At 44.1% G+C, this 22,962-nt stretch overlaps 1 protein-coding gene across 3 annotated transcripts in view; it reads left to right on the forward strand.

Moving 5' to 3' along the window:
- The window catches only part of FKBP15 (FKBP prolyl isomerase family member 15), a 371,570-nt gene that overhangs the window by 314,086 nt on the left and 34,522 nt on the right, over positions 1–22,962 (forward strand). For all 3 annotated transcript variants that reach the window (XM_085610375.1, XM_085610359.1, XM_085610368.1), the window contains exons 25-26: positions 11,344–11,481; positions 20,912–21,019. In XM_085610375.1, coding sequence (XP_085466501.1) covers positions 11,344–11,481; positions 20,912–21,019 — 246 coding nt within the window. The remainder of the gene's footprint in view (positions 1–11,343; positions 11,482–20,911; positions 21,020–22,962) is intronic.

Genomic DNA, 22,962 nt, shown 5'->3' on the forward strand with positions numbered 1-22,962 from the left:
CACGCCTGGAGCAGCCCAATGAGAGAGCTCTGCTGCTGCCTCCTGGGACTCACTTTTCTTTCATAAAAACGAAAGTCATCCCGGGAGCCTCCAAACCAGCAAAGAACAGCAACAAAGACCAACTGGGGAGGAATAAAAGCCCTTTCATAGAAAAACTAAAACCGGCAGACAGATCTCTCTCTTTCAAGAACCTCAAACTGCAATAAAAAAAAAAAACCCGGTGAGATGCACGCTACAGGACCAGAGCACTGTTGTGAAGTCAGCTGCAGCCGACCAAAGCACACCACACAGCCCTGCCGGCAGCCTGGGGTTACAACTCTCAAGGTAAGGAGGCAGCAGCGACGCCGGACAGCACTGTGGGCGGACAGGACATGTGGGTTACGATCCGGGAAAGGGAAAGTGGTAAGAAAGGCTAAAGGCGCGAGGGCCTGCTTACCCCTCTGGGGTATAAGCGTGGCTTGCAGACAGCTCCGTGAGTTCAGCGCGTGCTGCAGAGATATGCCGATTGCCTGAGGTTTCAGACGTGCAAGCTTGTGATTCGACGCTTCGCTCTCCAGATATTGATACTATAAGAACACTTGCGTGTGGAAATTGCTAGCTGGTGATAATGGAACAATTGGGAGACAGACTACTGTGTGGTATGTGCATTAGTGGTCGGCATATGTATGAGTGGCTGCCTTATGGAGTCCGTACCCCAAAGAAGTTGAGTGACTTCGCTTGTGGGATGATAGGGCGGCCTTCAATCTTGAGTCACCTGATGGGACTTGTGCTGCCTGGCCTCTTCGGTGCTCGCATGGTGAATATATGGAGAGGTGTGTACAGTGTAGCTCCTTGACTAAAGGTGCCAATGCGCTACATGTGATTTGATGTTTATGCTCACGAAGGCAGTATGCTGCTTGTTTTAAAGAGGGATCGCCGCTCACCGAATTCGTTTGGGGGTTCGTAACTGGAATGACAACTTACTGGGATAAAACACAACAGGGAAAATACTCAGCACTGGGCACAGAAACGGTTTTAGGGATACCGCAGGTAAACGTACAGGACAACATGCGTGTAAGAACAATTTGATTTTGAAACTAATATCCAGAATTTCAGATGCCGTTTCTTCAGAGTGCTACAAATGTGTGGAGACCAGTGACCAAATGCGTTTGCCATGGTTGACACAATTTGGTGAAGTGTCGAAGTTATGCTTGAATTAATGTTTCGCAACTTAACCTACTCACTGTATCCTTTCGAGAGCCCCAACGACCCCTCCCCTGATCTATTTTCATGTCTGCCAAACAGAAAAAGTTTAGGATACATTAGGATGAGCACGCTACTTAACTGTATGCAAACAGATTTGGATTCAAAAGCTATCCCCGTCCTCCGTGTCCTCAGAAGGCTGCTTGCCTGGGCAGTTCTATCTCTAGGTACGTTATATCTTAATAAGAGAAAACAGCTTGCAGTTATCTAATTTCACGGCTAGGGGCCCCCCGAGCAACAAGCTAATGCTAATACAGTAATCTGCACGAGAGAGAATCATAGTCGAGGGGGGGGGGAGGGGGGAGGGGGGGGGGGGAGTGAAAAACACAAAAAGACACAAAAAAAGGAATACCGGCAGAGAAACGCCTGCTCCAGAAACTGCTGACAAGCTAGTCTACTTTTTAAGTGAAACGAGAACTTCGTTTGATTGACCCTGTGTACTTTTAGGTCAAACTCTGGAATATATTATTTCGCTTTATTATGGAATACTGACTTTGGAACAGGGGGGTCGCTTCGAATCCCATCCTCGGCTCAACATCCTGCGAGTCTGATCAAATCACTTAATCTCCCCGTGCCTAAAAAATCTGCAACAAGGTCACACTATATCACCATGAAACAAGGAAAGCAATCGCTTTCACTTTCGCGAAACAGATAAAGCCGCGAGTGGTGCGCGCGCGCCACAGCAACCCATATGGTTTCAATTATCGCGCCTGTGTCTGGGCACGATAATTGAAACCTTATGGCAGAAATGCGCGTGATAGACACCAATAGGCCATGGGCGGAGCTATGCGCCCGCCTCTGGCCTATTGTGTGCTATCTTTAAAACTAACACGCAGGCAAAGGCCAATAGCAGGCTGCAAAAGTAAAAACACACGCACGAGCGTGTTCATTTCCAGGGTCCATTTCTGAACCCCGGGCAAAAGGACTCTCACCTGCGCGAGCACTGCTACGCAGTGCAACGCAACGCAGGTGCGAGACCTAAAAATGAGGACAAGAGGGGACATCCTTGTATGGGGCCTCTCTGTGTGGGTCATTGAGCTGAAATTACCTTCCCAATTTTGACTCTAGCCAGTGGGCAGGCATACAACAACCTAATCCACCTGAGAAATATTGAGCCAATTCAATTTGTTTCATTGAGCACTGTTAATGGTATTTGTAGCCTTTTTCGGCCTTTTTGTGTTTGCCAGACCAGCCGTCCTTGTTTAAGTCACCTGTTGTAATCAGAGGTTTATTTTAGGCTCAACTCCTATGCCCTCCACAAAGCTTTTGTAATGCTACAGTATCTTAATTTAGGCCTCACGTTTCTCAAGTGCACCTCCGAGTCCCTGCACAGCTGCCCTTTACGTCTCTTTACTCTGAAGACTGTCTTTCTCATCATCAGAACTTTAGCTCATCGCAGGAATGGACTTCAGACTCTGTCAGTACAACCTCCCTAGACCACCTTTTTTCCAGACACACTGGTGTTGAGGACTAGAGCAACCTTTCTGCTGAAGGTTTTGACTCTTTTTGCAGTGACGGACGCTATTTACTGGGGGTGGCGGGGCGGGGGGGAGGAGGAGGCCAGCCTCCTAATAAAGCTTGACTCGCCGATCTGAGCAATCGCGTAAGCTAGTATTGGCTGAGTTTGACATGTAGATAGGTAGGTTGCTGCTTGGTTGGTGTCTTGTGAGTCAAGCAGCATAGTTTCCTGACTGGTAGCCAGTGAAGGTCTTTCAACATAGGAGCAGAAGACAGGCGAGAAGGAAGGTTACAAATTAGTCGAGCCACTGTGGTATGCACCACATGGAGCTTGGCCAGCAATTAATCTTTTGCTGTCACTAGTAGTGCATTCCGTTAGTCCAAGCGACTTGTAATCAGTGCTTGGACTATGGTTTTTCTTGATGTAGAAGGGAGCCATGGAAATACTTTCCTAAGTAAACGCATAGTGGCAAAGCAGGTGCCACATGTTGCGCTGACTTGGTCTTTCGTAGAAAGTGTCCAATCCGTTTTGACGCCAAGATTTTTACCACCTGTTTTGGGCAACGGGCAGGGCCTAATTTAGAAGGCCACCAGTCCATTGACCAAGACTCTTGAGCCCTGCCAAACAACATTATCTTGGTTTTTTCACAATTTAATTGGAGGCAGTTGTTGGTCATAAACCGTGGTTTTGCCATATCTGGATCCTGCCCAAAGGAGATGACTAATTGGGGTGTCATTGGCATAGGACACTATCTCGAACCCACAAGATCTGACAATCTGCGGGAGCGTGGGTGGCTAAATAGACATTAAATTATGTCGGGCCCAGGGAGGAAATATCTGTTCACGAAGCACTACTGCCTCGACAGCTAGGTTTGTCAGGAAGCGCATTTCACCTGTTAGGTCCTCCAGGACTCTTTGATCTGATCCATCCCACAGGCCCTCCACCTTCGGAGGTACTTCTTTGACATCTATTCAGTAGGTGAGGAATCTGTGGCTAGAAGTATTCATCAGAAGAATAAGGGCCTGGTTTACATCTTGGCAGACAGGTTACTCCGTCACAGTGGTGACGGATATCCCGTCTGCCGAAATATAAATCCCATTATATCCTATGGGATCAATATTTTGGCGGATTGGATATCCGTCACCGTTGTAAGGAGTAACTCGTCTGCCAAAATCTAAATCTGGCCCTAAGTTCCATACTTTCGGTAATGCTCTTTTTGGTGGCCCTCCCCTCCTCCTTATTTGGATTGGTCTCTTTTTTTCCATCTAAAAAGGTTCCAATCTAGAGATCTCCACAATGGCAGGTCTTATTGTTTGTTGGGCTTATCTGTGGGCACGAATAGTGTCAAGAAAGAAACTGACAAAAGCACGCAGGGCTGTGAGCGCATGGGGTCCAGTCTGGATCCAGTCGGGGGATATTTACAAGGTGAGGAATCTGCGGTTCAATAGAGTACCACCAGAAAGAACTTTACCAAAGGTAACACATGTTCAACTGGACCGGGGTAAGGTGGCAACTTTGTCTGGTACCTCTGAACATCCCACATCGGAGAAAATACGTGTCCAGTTTTAACCCTGTTGAGCATGGCTGATGAGCAAAACAATTCTGTCCATTTTAATATTTGCAGGTCAGATTTAATGTTTTCTGAGAACATTTATAGATCTGACAATCCAAGGGAATTGAACTTCTTTGCAATATGTAATGGCTACATACAGAATGTCATTGTTTGCTGGGATGCACATCATAAAATGGAAAAAGATTCATAAATTGGGTGCGGTATTACAACCAGGAACAAATCCATTTTGATCCTTAGACACAAGGTCACCACATGTAGTATTCTTTTTGAGATTACGTTGAATAATATTTTTAAATCTACATTCAAGAGATATAGTGGTGGTCTATTAAAGTGTGTTGCTAGTCTATTCTTTCCTTGATTGGGGTTCACTACTCTAATTGCTTCCTTTTATCATGCTCATTTCAATAATATTAGGGTAACACCAAGTAGATCCCATTCCCCAAAAAGGAAATACTCTTTTATTCAGAGAGAAAGGAGAGCTGGCAGATGTCTTTGTCCTTCTTTAGTGAGTTATACTCTATTAGATGGGGATTGTTCTGAGTCAGACACGCCTGTCAGAGAATCTCTTACCTGCAGACGATAGATGATGATGATGATGGATGGTGCCCTGCCCTTGTTCCCCCAAAACAGTACACACTGGCTTGTATTTTACTATTATATGGTTATTTATTTTACAGGTCCTATCTACAAATCCTGTGTCAAATTGATCAATATTATAAACAACCCCACAGATAATATGTAGCTAAAGGCAAATGTTATATAAGCCCCAATCATGTTTCATCCCTCATCTCTACCCCGTTATTCTATTTACTACCCAATGTGTGTGTCATTATTTTCAGCTAATTTATGACGTTTAATTTACAAAATCTGAATCATGCCAAGCAATGTATAGTATACCTACATACCTTATGCTATTATTGGGTCAACATTTAGAATTCAGTTATTCAGCATCTTCCCTCAGCAACCAGTCTATCCATCTAATCCTACATCTGCATCGGTACCGTATATACGTTTATCACCAATGATGTCTTATGCATGAATAGGTGGGGGGGGGGGGGGCAGGTCACTCGTGCTCAGCTCCTGCTTTGCTACCAAATTGGGCAGACATCCCCTTTGTTGAAGCACAAAGGATAATACGGAAACTAATGTAACATATCCTTTATAAGACATTTATTTGTAAGGTCATCTTCCGCAGTTAGAACACAGGCACCAGAGAAGTGGAAAATGTTCCCTCTGTGTCTTGTTAGTGTGAACATCGTCAGAAAACATGAGGTTTCTAAACTGGAAACATAGTTACCTTGCACACATTTGTTAGTACTACCATTCTATCAACCCACTTTCCTTGACCTTACGCCTGTGATACATTCTCCGGTAGTAAATGCAACCATGAAATTAAGCCTGTGTGCTGCATGTAACATGCATTACTAGTATATGAAAGCCTGACACACACAGTCGTCGTATGACAATGGCATCTCAGAATCTATTATAAAGATGACCACCAAAGGGAGAATTGGGTCCCAACTTTGACCCAGCCAGTTACAACAACAAAAAGTAACTGTGAAAAGCAAAATAAAAGGAATCCGACTTTTTTTTTAATACAATATCAGTATAACTCCTCACCCGCTAACAGTGAGCTAAAAGAGGTGCTACATAGCAGGCAGTGCCCATATTAAGTCCCCAGATGGCGGATGCCGAAGTATATGTGTTATTGTAGTTATGAATGATGAAAAAACCTTTTCAATTGTGCGACAGGATAGATGAAGATTGCAGAAGGTAAGGGCCTACCAAGATCTACTGCAAACCATCACCTGTCCCTGTGTTGAAGAGTTATTGACACGGCCGGACAAAACTAACGTATCCGCACAGTCTCTCATATGCCATCTTGAAGCTCATTTTTTAGCCCTTGTACGCGCCAAACTCTAATCTCCATAGGTCAATGAAATAGTGTCTGTACTTTGGAGTCACCACATCTGTGTCATCCCCAGTTGTGGACATTACATCTGTCTTACTGGTTTTCAGCATTGAACCTGTACCCTTCAGTGCCTCTGCTGCTGCAGCAGCTGACGTTTAGTCTTTTATCTGCCAAGTTGATGGTCTCCTGGTTCTTCTGTTTTGTCTTCTGAATTTTGGAGATCCTGGTGTGTTCAGTGTGTGAGTTTGTGGAGTGTCCTCTTTGCATTTTCCATGTTATTCCAGCCATTCCCAAACATCTTAAGTAGCTATGAAAAAGTGGAGACATTGAGTTTGATTCTCATTTACCTTGCATTCTGTATCTACTCCCTGCCATCCCTTAAAGTACTCCTTGACTGCTCAAGTTTGGTAGCACTGTAGAGTCAAGTGCCTCTAAGAGGTAATTGGGTTACCCATTTGGAGTGTCCTAGTATTGATATCCCTATAACATCAGTGGGAAACAATAGTACATTCACAGGCTAGTGTACAATAACGTCTGATTGTCCCTGAACTCCAAGAAAAGGCATGTTTCATAGAAATTAGTTACTAATCTTGGAATGAGATTTTCAAAGGCAGCATAGTTTTGCAAAGGTTCATTTTTAGTTCATGCTTGCCAATAACGGAATGCTTAAGATGAGGGTGGGGCAGATGATGTAAAAGTAAGGACACATTAATCGTTATAGTGACATTGACAGCCCATCACCCTGTCCCATCCCTCCGTTTTGCGACTGTAATGCCTTTTTCCCCTAACTTCCATATCAAAGAGGAGTGAAGGCATTTATTTGTCATCATTAGAAATATGAACCCGCAACTAAAATGTGCAAGAACCTAGAGGGAATCCTCAAGCTTTTCTAAGGAATTCTGACTGGAAAACAGAAGGAGCATAGATTGGCAACAAGGTTGGTGAGGGAGCACACAGTGTAACCTGTGTGAACAGAAATGTGATGTATGGGTGAGCTACACATGTGTACCTGTGGACAGGCTTTAAAAGTGGTCCTTAACCATATGACTTCTTAGGACCCCACTGAATCACTGTTGAAAGCCTGGGACCACCGAATAAGCAATCCCTATGATTTGAACCTCAAAACAATACACAAAAATGCAGAAACAAGGATACATCAAACAAATTCACAAATTATGGACTATTTTATTTAACTCTCAAACCAAAAATATGTGAAAATCTAAATTTTAATGGGAAGGTTGGAGCTTTTGAAAATTCAGTTTTATCTCTAAAAGATAGTGATATTCTAGACTTTAGTATCACTTTGTCCTTTTTTTGCTCCTAATGCAGTCTCTTTTTGTTTGTCCATATTGGTGCTTCAATTGAGAACACCAATTGTCTATACTACCTTCAGTTTGCTGTACTTGGGCTGGGCTGAGCTGCTCCCATGAATCAAGATGAGGAAACCAACTTAATTTGTCAGAGTTTTCAAAACTTTCAATTTTGCTTTTTATGCATTATTATTAAATGTTCTAAGCAACCGCAAATGCCCTTAGTAGGCGTTGTGGAACCCCAAGTGTCCACAGACCATAGTTTAAGAACCACTGGGCTACAAGATTGACTTTGTATACAAGTCGAAGAGTGAATAGGGGGAAGTACATTTTATGAACCGGTAGATTAACTCTGGCATAATCATGCAGTTTCCTTGCTTGTGGCTGCTAAAATATTGTAGTAAACTGAATGCATGATTAGGAATTTGGTCTACTATCTCTTATGGGACATCAACATAGGGGATGTAGCGGACTACCATACTACTGAAGAATAGAAGAATCCCCTTCATATTTTTGATTCTGCTATTTGCCTTACTTCAGAAAAGTCTGGTAGACTCTGATCCACAGTAAATAAATTTGACTTAGTTGAAGCCAAAATAACCTTGATGAAAGTAAGTTGGAGGTTCTCCCATCTAAATTCGCTTGCTAATAAAGAAGCAGGTCAGATATATAAAGCCACATCCATGGCATTACCCAGGCTCAAGCCAAGAGCATGGTTTGCACACTGATGAGGAGTTCTCTGTTAGAGGTTAAGATTGGCCCCCTTTAGGATAAATCTATGGTAGGAAATATAAGAGCCCTATGCTTTGCACCAGAGGGAGACAAAGACCTGAAAACACTATGGAGGGCTTTAGTAAGTTTGAACTTTCCCATGATGGTGCAAACACCTCCCCAACGACTCCCCCTACTGACCCACCTCCTCCCTCCCAAGAGATAATGTGGCCAGAACTCTGGTGAACCACCAAATGTCCAGAAGGTACTGAAAAAATATTAGCCCAATATTTGCAACCTTACAGTGTCCTGATTCTTCAGGCTGCTAGTTTTAAGAGTTAAATCTACTATCATGGGGAAATAGTCACCTTGTTTCCTAAACTTTGCCACAGGCGATCGCTGAGAAGGTTTTTACTATATGTGAATAAAAGGGGTAAAAGTCTACAAGCAAGGGGGCAAAAATTAACTTTTACTTATGTGTTTTTTTCTTCTTAACTGTTTTGAAAGTTGCTGTACCCCCTAGTATGTTTCAAAAATTAGCTAAAGGAAGAGAAGGGAGGGGTGTGCATATATTTGAAGGAATTTGATATCAAAGATGATTTGTATCCACAATGGTTAAGTCCCCCTCACTCCCCCAAACCAAGAAGGCACCCTGTCTGTGCCTCTTAGGATGGGGTTGCCATTGAGATCGATCAAGGTGGATTTAATGAAGTACGGAAGGTTCTGTAAGCCAGACTCCAAATTACTCTGTTCTTCACAGCCTCTTCAGCATTGCCAAGTGCCATGCATCAGGGGTCAAACTAACACATTTTAATGCTGGTGTCCACAATAATGCATTAAAATGCCTTTTTCACGCAAATGTAGCATTCCAACCCGCCTGAGTTGTGCTCTAGTTGCTCAGCTGGGCAGCATTAGCGATCACGCTGCCCACAGTGCTTGGATAGTGACGCAGTATCACTTGTTTTAATGAATTTAGCCCAGTGACTGATCAAATGAACTCCCTGCTTTGCTGCCACTTGAGCAAACTGAAGCTGAGCCTGAGTGTACCATGTGTGTCACAGTGAGTGTTTTTGTCAAACAATCTGGACCCGACAGACTCACCCGTAGCCCTGCATGGATCTGGGAGGCGGCGCCTTTCCCATTGTTCTCTTTCTGGCAAGGCGCCTTCCATTCTGTGACCACACAGGGTCTAATTGGCAAGAGACAGACTGACACAGATGGGCAGCTTTGTTTTTCCTTATCGTGCCAACCACTACCTGCCTGAGTGGTTTCTTTTAGTCCACTTCCTGGCCTGCACATGACGCCCAGCATTGTGGAGATCTTGGGGTCTGGTCACCCTAAAGACAGTGAGGCATGGTGAGTCTGATTGCTGTAACCAGCATAGCAAACGGTATAATTCTGGTAAGGTAAATCAGATGGTCACTTGTGTAGTCCATAAATTAGCTGCTGCAGTCTGAACTCTCAAATTTTCTGGTTCCATGCGTAACTCATCCAATCACTTATTTTTCTTTGTATTTGGGATTTGTATTCCTATTTTTAACCCATTAGAAAAATCAGAACTACCAATTCTACAATGTAAAGGAAACAACACAGATTAGATGAGAATCTCAGGAGTGGCAGGAAACTTGGGAGCTTTGTCGTTGATGGTGTTAATGGGCCTCCTGCATAGCATGGCCGTTGCAACACATATGTTTGTCTGTTTACCATAATTGTCCTCTTAAAGGGGACATTTGAAAGTGCACATTTAGGAAGACAATACAGATCGCTGTTTTAAGCCTACAGGAGGCACTGGATATTACCCTATTATGAGAGCTTTGGATTTCAATAGGTTACAGTAGGTTTGTTCTTGCTATTAATTCTTATGGTTAGTAACCTTCTATTTCAGGTGCTTTGTAGCAGTTTCACGATCTTTTTAAAGCTTCTCGTTGCTGAAAGGGGTGTAATCTCTGATTGTAATCTCTTTCCATGGACTAAATTGCTTGGGTTTACTCAAGAGAAAGTGTCACACATTTGGTCTCCGAATGTCACTCATAAGGATTCTGAAACTATGAGGATGTCACACATTAGCAATCTGAAAACCTGGCACCTGTGCCTATACACATTTGTAAACCTTTGTGCCTAGATCAGTCACACTGAATTAGCCGTCGTAGCCAACAAGACCTGCACATTTTCATCTCCAATTGTTCCCTGTGCACAGACCTACTAAAGTAAAAATCCTCTGTGTATTCCACAGTGCATACCAAGGCCTGGGCCCAGGAGTTTTGGTGAATCCATTTCATTGACACATGCCGACTTTGCAATATAGTCATCTAATGATAGACTGATGAGGGTGCATATACTCCCCAAGGTAAAGATGGGTGGTTTGACTTTTAGAGTTCAAGCTGTCCGTCTTTGGAGTTCTCTCTCTCTCTGCCTTCACCAGCACGGTAGTAACCAGGCATTCAGAAGCTGTCTAAAGACTTGATTGTTTTTGTATTAGGTTCTGTTTTCTTGAAGGTTTAGTTAGTAGCATACCACCTGACAGCGAAAAAAAAAGTACTTGATCAATACTAATTTCATAAAATAAGCAATATAAATAGGTACATGATTAAAAAGGACTTGTGAATTTGGAACACCAACTCACCACAGTCATATTCTGTGTAAAATATTGTCTTCTAATAATTTGAGAAAACATTTCTAACACAAATAGAGGTGTCACTACGAAACACCTAAAACTGAAATGACAACAGCAAATGAGAGCCATTGTTAAAGACATGAAGTGTATTTGTTTGCTGTTAGTGTAGTTGGCGAAAAAATTACTTGCGTTGATATGCCCAGTGGTATGTAGTGTGGGCAGGTAGCAGAGTTGCAGAGACTGTTAGAGGGGTACGGCTGTGCTGGCACTTTATCTTGCCTACTCTTTTTACTATTATTGTAGGCAATATGGCTCTCTTGCTCTATTATATATTTTACCTACCACATATAAAGAGGGGATGGTTGTGGTGATGAAGATTTACAGACTAGGACTATGGAAGTCTATGTTTTAAGGTGAACGGTTCAATATGAAAACCTCATTTCGCACTGGCGTCTGTTTTAACTTGAAAAAATGTCAATGGCATGATATCAGGCCTTTAATCCATGGTGCTCCTTTACACAGTATGCTGCTCTACAAACTCGCACAGCTGCCATGAAGGAACAATATGAAGGCCAAGTGAAGGAACTGGAGAAGAAGGCGGCGTCCATTGATGCGAAGACGGAGGGGAATGTGTCTCAGTCACATGATACAACAGGAGAGGTAGGGCCTGTATTCTTTGAAGTAGATTTTAAAATTACTGTTTTCCATTGGCACAGAACCTTTAGAAGTTGAAAGCAGTTGTGCCTCTCCATGGCGCAGGTACATGTGGTTACTGCTGATAAAAATGCACACATTTCTTGTTGCAAAGAGATCTTTCCTTACAAAGTTACACAGGTGTAGATATGTTGGTTCCAGAGTAGCACATTTAAGAACATTATTCTGTTTTCTACTGCATGGGTTATCCAAACTTTCAACAGTTTTTCTCTTATCCAAGTAAGGAATGTCCATGGTAGGCCTTGAGTTCCCTAGAGAAACGCTTTAAAAATCAAAGATGGTACAAAATGTGTACAAACTCCTTTGTTAGCTTCTTCCATCCTGTGGTGGCAATTCAGTATCTTGTGTTTCAGGATGGAAAAATACCTGCCACAGGGTGTGCTGTCTTTCTGGCTCTTTTAAGAGCATAGTATCTTTTACTTCCTGTTCCTCAGCTGTTTCAAAGGATTTGGAGGATTCACTCTGTCAGATTTATTCTCTGTAAAACTGTCTAAATTTCTCATTCCACTCTTTTGTCAATTTTAGAATGCATCAAGATTGATAAATACTGACCTCCAAGGTTTTGTTTGGCTTCTTTCTGGCACAGGAAATGCAGGGTTGAAAAAAAAAATGAAAACGCAAGGCAGGATGGAAAATTTGGTCATTCTGGGGTCAAATATCCAAAGCATGATACAACACCAAAATCTTTGCTATGGATGTTAAGCAAAAGAAAAATGTATTTTACAGTAACCGGGACCTAGATTCCCTCCCACAGAAGTTGATGTTTCTTTGCTTCTGTAGGCCAACATTCATCCTTGGACAAGCCATCATCTGCAGTAAGAGGTGTATGTGTCTTCACAAACGTATTAGGCATGTGATTCTTGTAATGCAGTCTCTCAGCAAAGTTAAACAGGAAACTCTTCGCTTTCATCCTTGATTGATGTTTTGGGTTCATAAAGATGGATATCCTAGATAATCAAGGTTGTTCTGGGTAGATCATCTTTCATTTAATTGAAAATAGTGCAGCTTGAACTTCAAGGAGCAGAACAGCACTTTTCAGATAATTTGTTTCTCATTGTAGGGGCATCTCCAGCATGAAATGCTGTGCACAGTAGTGTGTGGTACGTGTTTAAAACCATAAAATCTGATCAATAGATCTAGCCACAGATTCCTTACCTTTGAATATCCCTTGGCTTCAGACTGGATCCAGAAGATTTTTCATGAGCAGTACCCCGCGATTTGGTAGGCGGCGTTGGTCGGCTACACATGGTGGCTTTGAAAGTGATGTCTGCGTCCGCTATATAGGTGTAACCTCGTCATGCGGAAGTCAGTTCTTTTCTTTCCTTGACAGCCAGCACTGATTCCAGAAAAGAGCTACCCCTTGGTCAGTTTTGACAGGATTTTTGCTACATTTGGCGTTATTTTTTTAGGTTTCCTCCTGGTGTGTCAAGGTTGTCATATGAGAAAGACCGGTTTAAACCCTCTGGCGCCTGTCACTGGGCCATGTCCGTGACGGATCCGCACCTCGAGTGTTTGTGGTGTTTGGATGGTGACCACGACTCCAAGTTGTGCTCCAACTGCAGGGCCACGGCACCGAAGGCTTTGATGGAGCGTTCCCTGAAGCTGCTAGCAGCCTGACAAGTGACTCTGCGAAAGTCACAGTCCTGCTTAAAAGGAAGGTCTTGGGACCGTTCTTGTAGTCTGAAGTCCTCTTCATCCCACTCAAGATTGTCTGGGCTCTCAGAGAAGAGGCACAAGAAACACATGAAGCGTGCTCTGGCTGCTTGTCCTTCAGCCGAGGCAACGAAGGAACATCGGCGTTCAATGCCTGATTTGTCACAGCATGCGCCTGGCCATCTCCGCACCTCTTCAGTTTTCCAGGAGCCGAAGCAACCCCTGCTCAAATCAAAGAGTTCTATGAAGCCATGCTCCTACTTTTTGAGTGGCCCGACCACTCCAGTGCACCTTCGGGGCCCGTAGAGTGAGAGGGGGCCTCATCTGGTTCCACACCAGGTGCTCCGATGGACCCCCATCAATGCTTTCATGGATCCAGACTGGCGTTGGTCGTGCCATTACGACCTTTCCCACCGCCAGGCCCCAAGCTGATGCTCCCGGTGCCCGACCAACGGCGATTCCGGCACCAATAGGACCCCCACATCCAAGGTCAGAGCATGAGCCCTATTATGAAATCAAAGAGGCTGGACAGCTTGGGTAAGAAAATATTTTCTTCCGCCAGCCCTGCATTGCAGTCAGTGAACACTACATGCTCATTGTGCTGCTATTCCCACACGCTGTGGAACACGGTTGCGCAAGTCCTGCCACAAGTCCTGGTGGAGGCCACGGCCATTCTCTCCCAAACAGTAGAAGACTGGAGAGATTCAGTGAAGTTCACTATGCGCTGTGGCTTGGACACGACTGACTCACTGGGCAAGCAGTTTCATCGACGGTGGTCCTCAGACGCCAAGCCTGGTTGAGAACATCTGGCTTTCGAGCGGAGGTCCAGGCTTCTCTCATTGACATGCCCTTCGATGGCACCTGTCTCTACAGAGGCAAGGCTGACTTTGCGCTAGAGCGCTTTGAGGATTCACAGGCTACGGCCAAGTCCTTTGGCCTCTCGGCTGCCCCACATGCCCAGATTACCTTTTGCTCCTTTCGTGGCCATGGAAGAGGCTTTCAACCATGCCAACCCTTTTCCAGCCATCGAGCAGTGCAGGTTTCCCAGCCTCTGTGTGTACAAGTGCGCAGTCCCTACCAGCCTCATAAGTAGCCAGCGATCTGGTCCAGCCACCACCCCCAGGCAGCTGCATCCTCCAACCCTTCCTAATTTTGCTCTTTTAAATCATGGGTGTCCAGTTGGTGGATGAATTCGTCATCACCTCCACCACTAGCAGTCCCTAACATCGATTAGGTGGCTAGTACCTGTCGTTTGAGACTACCCCTTCCTCCATCTTAGGACTGGCTGACGGAGGATCATCTGTCACTGCTCTGGGAGGAAGTCATAGCTCTCTTGGCCAAAGGAGCTATAGATAGGATTCTGATGCCAGAAGTAGGCTGCGGTTGCTATTCCCTCTACTGTCCAGTTCCGAAAATGGACAAGGGCCTTCATCCTATCCTAAATCTGAGCCCTCAGCTACTTCTTCAGAAAGGAGAAATTCAAGATGCTCACATTAGCTCAGGGTTTGTACCCTGGACCCAGGAGACTAGGTGGTAGTGTTGAATTTGCAGGACGCCTGTTTTCATATCCCCGTTGTGCCTGCCCATCGGTGTAACCTGCAGTTTATGGTAGGCCACAAGCATTTTCAGTTCACTTTGTTTCCTTTTGGCCTTCCCAGCGCCTCTCGAGTGTTCACCGAAGTGATGGCGGTGGTCACAGCTCATCTGCGCAGATCAGGGTTGCCATTCTTCCCCTATCTCGGCAATTGGCTTCTGAAGGCGGGTCATCCCAGGCTGTCGTCTCCCACCTCCAGACTACGACAGACCTCCTGCATTCGCAGGAGCTCACTATTAATATGCAGAAGTCACACCGGACTCCCTTTCAGATGCTCCCTTTCATCGGAGCTTTTCCGGATACAGTGCAGTTTCAGGCTTATCCTTTCGAACAGCGAGTCTAGGATATTCCGGCTATGATTCTGATGTTTCATCCTCTATCATGGATTTCGGTAAGACTGATTTCAAGGCTGCTGGATTTATGGTCTCCTAGCATCCTTCTAGTATAACATGCCAAATGGCATATGTGGGTTCTGCTGTGGGACATGAAGTTCCAGGGGGCGCATCAGTAGGGGAATCTCTCGGACTTGGTCCAGATCTGGGAGGGAACTGCAAGGGACCTTCAATGTTGGCTAACAAACCATGATTGGGTTCCTTCCCCAACCACATCTTACAGTAGTGACAGATGCGTCACTCCTTGGATGGGGTGACCATCTGGGAGAGGTGGAGATCAAAGGATTCTGGTCTCCAGCGGAATCCGGATCCACATCAACTTGTTGGAGCTCCAAGCAATCCCATTGGCATTGAAAGCCTTTCTACCCTCTATCAAGGGAAGGCTGGTTTAAGTGTTAACGGACAACACCACTGCCATGTGGTACTGCAACAAACAGGGAGCGGTGGGGTTGTGAACCCTTTGTCAATAGGCCCTGCATCTCTGGACATGGCTGGAACGAATATGTGACGGTATAACGCGATCAAAATGATCGCGGTAGGTTGCATCGCAGTTTTTACAACGCAAGTCGTTTCAACAACTTGCGCTGAAGGGCGCTGGACTTAGGAATAGTATGATTTACTATTCCAACACAAGTCTACGTACAGTAGAGAAGATGTTGGAATAATAAATCATACTATTCCTTAGGTTAGAGCGCCATCCAACACAAGTCGTTGTAAGGACTTGCGTTGTAATACCCGCGATGTAAAGGCATTGCGATGCAATGCCCCCGTGGTAATGGATGTTTCCCGGCTGGAACAGCAGGGCATTTGCCTGGTGGTTCAAAACCTGGCAGGCTTCCTGAACGCCGGGTGGACAAACTCAGCCATCGATACCTATAAGAATGTTGTCTCCACACAAAGGTAGCACAAGACCTCTTTTAACAGTAGGGAGAGCCTTGGTTAGATATGTTTGCCTCCACCAAGAACGTGCAATATCAGCAGCTTTGTGCGCTGGAGTTTCCAAGACTGCTCTCGCTCAGGTCCCCTCTACGACTTTTTGCCCATACCACTCCTGCCCAGAGTTCTAAAGAAGATCAGGAACAACCGGGCCCAAGTCCTCCTTGTGGCTCCAGGTTGGGCACGGAGAGTCTGGTATCCTGAACTTTTGAACACGAGCATGATCATGAGCATCAATCCTCCAATCAGGCTGCCCCTTCAGGAGGATCTTCTGTTGCAACAACAGGGGATGTTTCCACCACCTGATCCTGTCAACTGTTCGCCTTCTTGCGTGGAGATTGATTTGATAGGTTTCGACCTTCCTCCCGAAGTCTGTAATGTTATTCTGGCAGCTAGGCATCCCTCCACCTAGACGGTATATGCCTGCTGATGGAAAGTTTTGTATCCCTATTGTACAGAGAAGTCAATTGACCCTCTTTCTGCCTCCCTCGCTAATATTTTACTTTCTATTTAGACCCTTACCCAGCAGGGCTCTGCTCTGGGCACTCTGAAAGGGTATCTTTCTGCCTTGTCTGCCTTCTTGCGGCAGCCTGGCCAACCCTCCCTATTTAAATCTCCCATTGTAAATAGATTTCTTAAAGGTCTAGTACATATGTTGCCTCCTTTCCCTTTCATTATGCCTCAGTGGGACTTTAATTTCCTTCTCACATTTCTGATGTGTGCTCCCTTCGATTCTTTACACAATTGTTCCCCCAGGCTTCTCACCATAAAAAAAGCCTTTCTTGTGGCCATTACATCGGCCAGAACATTGAGTGAGCTGCAGGCTTCATCATCCAAGCCTCCCTTCCTATCGGTTTTTCCTGACAAACTGGTGCTTTGCATTAGGGCCTTGTTCCTGCCAAAAGTGGTAACACCATTTCATGTGTGCCAATCTGTCACCTTGTCCACTTTCTGCGCTCTTCCACATCCCTCTAAAGAAGAGGAGTGACTCCACCATCTTGACCCAAACAGAGTATTGTCGTTCTGCTTTGACCGCAAAAGAGAGTTCCGGATGGACGATCAACTCTTTGTGGGCTATCTTTTTCCATCAACCCTCCCCTCTTGATGCAACTCTCTGGTGGCCACAGGAACTTAGCCTTCCCCCTGTCCCTAAGGACTCTGTAAAAAATCTAGGGGTCAAGTGGGACTCAAATCTTTCTTTTAGCAACCAAATACAGACCGTTTCAGCCGCTTGTTTTTCCAAGATCAGGATGATTAGGAAATTCATCACCTATCTCCCTAGTGACACCAGGAAAACCTTAGTCCAGGCATTGATTACATCTCACCTGGACTATGCGAACGGCCTGTATTTCGGGTTGCCCGCGGGCCTCCTACATCGGTTCCAGACAGTCCAGAATGCGGCTGTTCGGCTGGTCTGCGGGGTTTCCCTACGCACCCATATTTCGCCACATCGCAGAGCATTACATTGGCTACCAATCCATCAAAGAGCTGCATTCAAAGCCATGACCTTAGCCCATCGAGCAACTAGGGGTAGGGGATCGGCCTACCTCTCTGTTAGTATCCGTCCTTACTGTAACTCTCGGAACCTCCGTTCCAACTCCCAACATCTGCTTTCCATACCAGGATTCAGGAAAGCACGTTCTGGAGGTAAAACCTTCCAGGTCTGTGCCACAACTCTCTGGAACGAACTCCTGATCGCAATTAGGATGATCCAGGAAGAATTACCCTTCCGTAAGGCACTAAAAACTTTTCTCTTTTGTTAACCCCCCTAGGACAATCACTCTGCTTTCACTCAGAAGCGCCGGGACACCCCGTTGGGGTAGCTGCACGCTATATAAAATACACAAATAAATAAATAAATATGTTGGTGCGAAGAAAGGTCTGGCTGTGCAAAAGCGGACCATCTCTCGATGGGTCATTCTCTGCATCAAGATCTGCTATGCACTGTCAGGCAGCAACTTGGGTGTCTCTGCATATGTTTACCAAGTATTACTGCCTGAACAGTCAGGTCTGCAGGCACGGGCATTTCTCCCGTTCGGTCCTGCAGGACGTCTTAGTCTAAAGTTGTCCACAGACATTCCACCGGGGTGGTATTGCTTGGGTATCTGTGCCTAGACTCCTTGTCTGGTAGCTAGCCACAGAATTCTTACTAACCCACCCATCCGCCCCGCTCTGTGGACAGATTTCTAGGGTTAGGGATGAACACTTACTGGTGCATCCTAGTTTGGACGCACCAGTGTCGGTGCACTTCATGGTTCCGTGCTTCTGGCGTGGCAAGTCCTGAAAAGTAACTGACGTCAGTGCACCAAAGTGGCACCATACAGGTGACGTGGACGTCATTTCCGGTGCAGACGATGCCATGCAGAGCCGACTGACGCCACCTACCAGCACACAGGGATACTGCTCATGAAAAATCTTATGGATCCAGTCTGACACCTGTGGAAACTTAAATGTAAGGAATCTGCGTCTAGATATTTGGCCAGATGTATCAAGATTGTATTTTGCAATTCTGTAATAGCGAATTTTACCGATCCGCTATTATAGAATTGCAAAATGCAATGTATGTACGTTTTGGCAAAAATGTTGTGATTCCTACATATTCTTTAATAGCGAATCACATTTTGCAATTCACTATTAAGGAATGCCTTCCCATTTATTCCTATAGGCCTAGAGGCCCACAGAAATGAATTGGAAGACATTCGTAATTTGCGAGTATCAAATAGATACACCCTCAAAAAAGGTAAGTGTGCACATGTGGCGCACATACATGCCATAAGGGAATGTATGTGCGCCACATTGCACTTAGAAAAATGCAAAAAGAAGTGCTTTTTTCTAGGAATTTGCAAATTACCACTAACTAGAAGTTGGTGGTAATTTGCGATTCCTAAATACAAAGTCGAAATTTGCGATAGCTATAAGAATTGCATTAGGGAATTGCAAATTGCGATTCCCTAACTGCATTCGAAATTTAGGTAATTGCAAATAATTGCGGTTACCCATATTGCGAATTAAAAAATGTTGATACATTGCAAATCGCATTTTTGTGTTCTCAAACAGGCCGATTCTGCGAATTGGCCCGTTTGCGTTCGCAAAAAGCGTTGATACATCTGGCCCATTGTCTCTACAAGATAAGGTATTACCGAAGGTAAGTAACTTGTTCCTAGATACTATCATTTGATGGGAATGTGTGGGTGGAGAAAGGAAATATATATCGCCATGTTTAAGCATGTACTTTTGTCAAGTTCTCATTTTTTTCTGGAGGTTGCTTCTACTTGCTAGATTAGAGCTAGGGGCAGCATCGGGAAAGGAAGCAGAATATTACAAATGACTGAAGTGCATGAAGAATAGTTCACTGGCGAAGGACCTGTAGTGCTCTAGTTTGAAACTGAGGGCTTTATAAACTGACAAGGCATGAAAAGAAGTGGTCTTCCATCAAACCTTTTGTATTAAGACTGGCGACTGGCCAGTTGATTTTGAGGTGCTTACCTTAGGATGCTGGTTGGATGGTAGATGGTTAAGGTTCTGATCAGGACAGAAATCATTGTCACAGGTGGGTTGGTGAGTCCCCAATTTAATCTTGTATTAAACAATTGTCAATTGATTGGGGAGATCGGTCTGAGCACGTTAAGCCTAAGACTAGCCATGTGTGCAGGTTTTGCATGTGCATTGATTTGTGCTGGGTTATGGATGAGATTATGATGTAAATCCCTGACATGCCTGCTGCTAAGACTTTCCATGACCATGTGATCAATTAGAAGGAGGGGTTCCCCAAAAGAGCCTTGAGTGAGAGAGCCATCTCGTAGATGGTATTGACTTGCAATGCAAATGGTAAGTCAGTGTTGAAGGTCACCCCTAAATGACAGACCAGATGATTGGGGTTGTTCTGTTGATCGAGAGCAGGCAAGCACACAAATGCAACTGGTCCAGAGTTGAATAGACCAAGAGCAGAATCTTGGGTTTAGGTGCATGCATATATAGAGCGTTTGTTGCACAGGAATACATTGTATACTTAGACTACTGGCCAGCCAGAGGTGACTTCTAATCTTGGATTACTGAAAATATAAATTAAAATTAAAGAAACTGTCCATTCAAAAATAAAAGCCTTAATTAAGCGTTTGAATTTAATTTTGTTAGGCACATGGTTCATAAAAGATGTATCTGCGCAAAGATATTCCAAGTGGTCATGATTCACTCTTGTACGTATTCTAATCAGGACATAATACACTCTAGAAAAACTGTGATAAAGAACTTCTGGGCAAGCATGTGCTGTAATTGCTGTGATAAAATGGGGTTACTCGGTGACATCCTGTAGTCATGCCCTAGGCTTGCAAAGTTCTAAAAGTGCATGCTCACAATGATTGAGGTGGTCAAAGGCACAGTATTAACACAATTTCTGCTTTGAGGTGATTCCCTTTAGGAGCTCTTCACAGGTAGTCTACCCTGTTAGATGCTAGAGTGACCAAGATTATTATCACATATGCTACTAGCAGCGAAAAAAGTATGCTTTCACTCCGGGTAATGACTTTTGACCCGGGGGAGCCTAACACCACAGGCTGAATGGTTGATACTGAGAAGGGAGAAGCAGAGACCCGTTATTAAATTCCTACTCTGACACTTCCGAAAAAAAGAAAAAATGACATTGTTTAAAAAATTGTGACTTTTATCTTAAGCAAGTTCTCCCAAACAGTGGAATAAATAATATGGTATAAGTTCAGCTAAGAGAGCAACTTCAACACTAAAGCAAATTTTAATTTGTAGAATTTAGTCAGCCCTTGATATAATTTCTCTTTTCCGTCTACAGGTGAAGAAGATTATGAATGGGGTATTCCAGTCTCTTCGAGGGGAGTTTGACTTGGAGGAGTCTTACAAAGGCAGAGACATTCTTGGTGTGATCATGAGCACCATCAAGGTATGATCGTTGGAGTAAGTTTCCTCCTCAGATAGTCAGCTTAGACTCTCATATGGCCTTCCGGAAACAACTGAAGACGTGGCTGTTCTCTCATTCCTGACTTCACCCTTCTTGAGAGGTTCTTTTTTTTTTTTCATGAATAGCGTTTGACGCCTAAGGCAGAGATGTTTAATCTGTGGGGCGCTATCTCCGGGGGGGCCATGGAGTCATGGAAAGGGGGACGCACATTTCTCAGCCTCACTTCTGCCTGGAATTCAAAATGTTTGGTCTTTGTTTTGGAAAAAGACAACCTTCTCCGTATGGTTAATTCCGATAGTAAAAGTGCTTCAGATGGAGTGTCATTCAGGGACTCTCTTGTGCTGTGAAACCGAAGCCGGGCATACAGCTAAGCATGCCTTTCTGCCAGTTTGCTGCTTGCCTAAAAGAAATGCAAATGAGTACGAATTAATCTGCAAAGGTAAAGGGTAATATGCAAATGTAAAGGATGCTTGGGAGCCAATTGATCGAATCCCTTCAAGCTTTGTGATGACAAAGATGTATTCTGCGAGTGGTAGCTCAAAGAGTTAACAACTAAGCTGTGAAGTGCGTGCTTTTAATTACCATTGTATTAACATAGCGGTTACTATCCCTGAAGAGGTGTTGAAGGCACAGTTCTGTAAAAAGAATTACATTACATATGGTCGGGGTATTACTAAAATCTATATTTTAGAAGCACCGTTTTATCATAAAACATTCTGCGCATTTTGTAGCAATCTATCTTATATTGTGTGTAATGCAATTCTAAAATAATGACTTGCATATTCACGTTGCTTTCTGTCACCAGCTGTGACCTCGTAGCACTAAAAATACACAAGTGACTATTCTCTACTGCTCCAACCAAGGTTTAATTCTGTGGCTCTTTAGTTACACACAGACCTTTGCAGTACATTAACTAATAAAGGTTTCCTAATGTACTAAAGTGCATTTCCCACTGAGTAATTACTTTTCTTATTTATATATTTTTTATTTAACCTGCCCATTATTTTATATGTAGTTACCTGATGGTGAAAGACCCCAGAATGTACAGAATAGTTTGTTTTTAGCTACACCTTTGATCCCGCCCCAATGTTCAGACTCGCAAGGCTTTCCAACCCCCCCAAACATGAGTAAAATCAACAGCAAAATAATTTAACCTTTTTAGAAAAACCGCATGAAAGAACATTAAGGGACCACTTCCTCCCCTGGAATTTAAGAAAGATTTCTACTTGGACCTTACGGTTCCTCATTAAGGACTGTAAATGGTATGTTATGATTATGATGAAAGATGTTCAGCAACCTCCAGTTCCATGCATCTGTAAAAGCCAAGCCGTCAGCATCCAATGAAATATACTATGGTTCTCCTCGGATGCCTTGCACTAAAGTTGCAGCCCTTGCATTACAGCCATTAACCCAGGGTCACTGGAATGCTGCGATTGTGCATCTGCAGCCATTTTTTAGCATATTTATATATTTGCCGCATTAGCCACATAATCCATCATCTGCCGCATAGCCTACTGATTTTAACAAAAATAAATGTTTGTTACTCAAACAGTTCAAAAGTTACTAAAAGCAGCAACACGTGTTGCCACGAAGTAGAAGGTCCTTTGCAATGCTGGACTGGTCACCTTTTTGTTGCTTATTGCTATATTTGGATGTTAAACTGGTACTAATGAGGTGCAACCACAGATTGACCGTTTCGCTGGAGAAAAACAGACACACCCATTACATCAGGTCAGAAAGGTCTTATCATCCAAATAAGTTCTGTGAAATTGTTTGGTTTGTGAAAAATAAAGTATCATTGTGCATTTTAGGGTAGTTTGAACTGTGTAGTTAGCCTCTGACACCGAACCACAGTCACCTACATAGCTCTGGTTTGCTAAACACTGTTTAATATTATTTTCCCACCGTAAAAATAATTTGCAGTG

Source organism: Triturus cristatus, chromosome 1_2 (genome assembly GCF_964204655.1).
Source record: "Triturus cristatus chromosome 1_2, aTriCri1.1, whole genome shotgun sequence".
In the NCBI taxonomy this organism is placed as follows: Eukaryota; Metazoa; Chordata; class Amphibia; order Caudata; family Salamandridae; genus Triturus; species Triturus cristatus.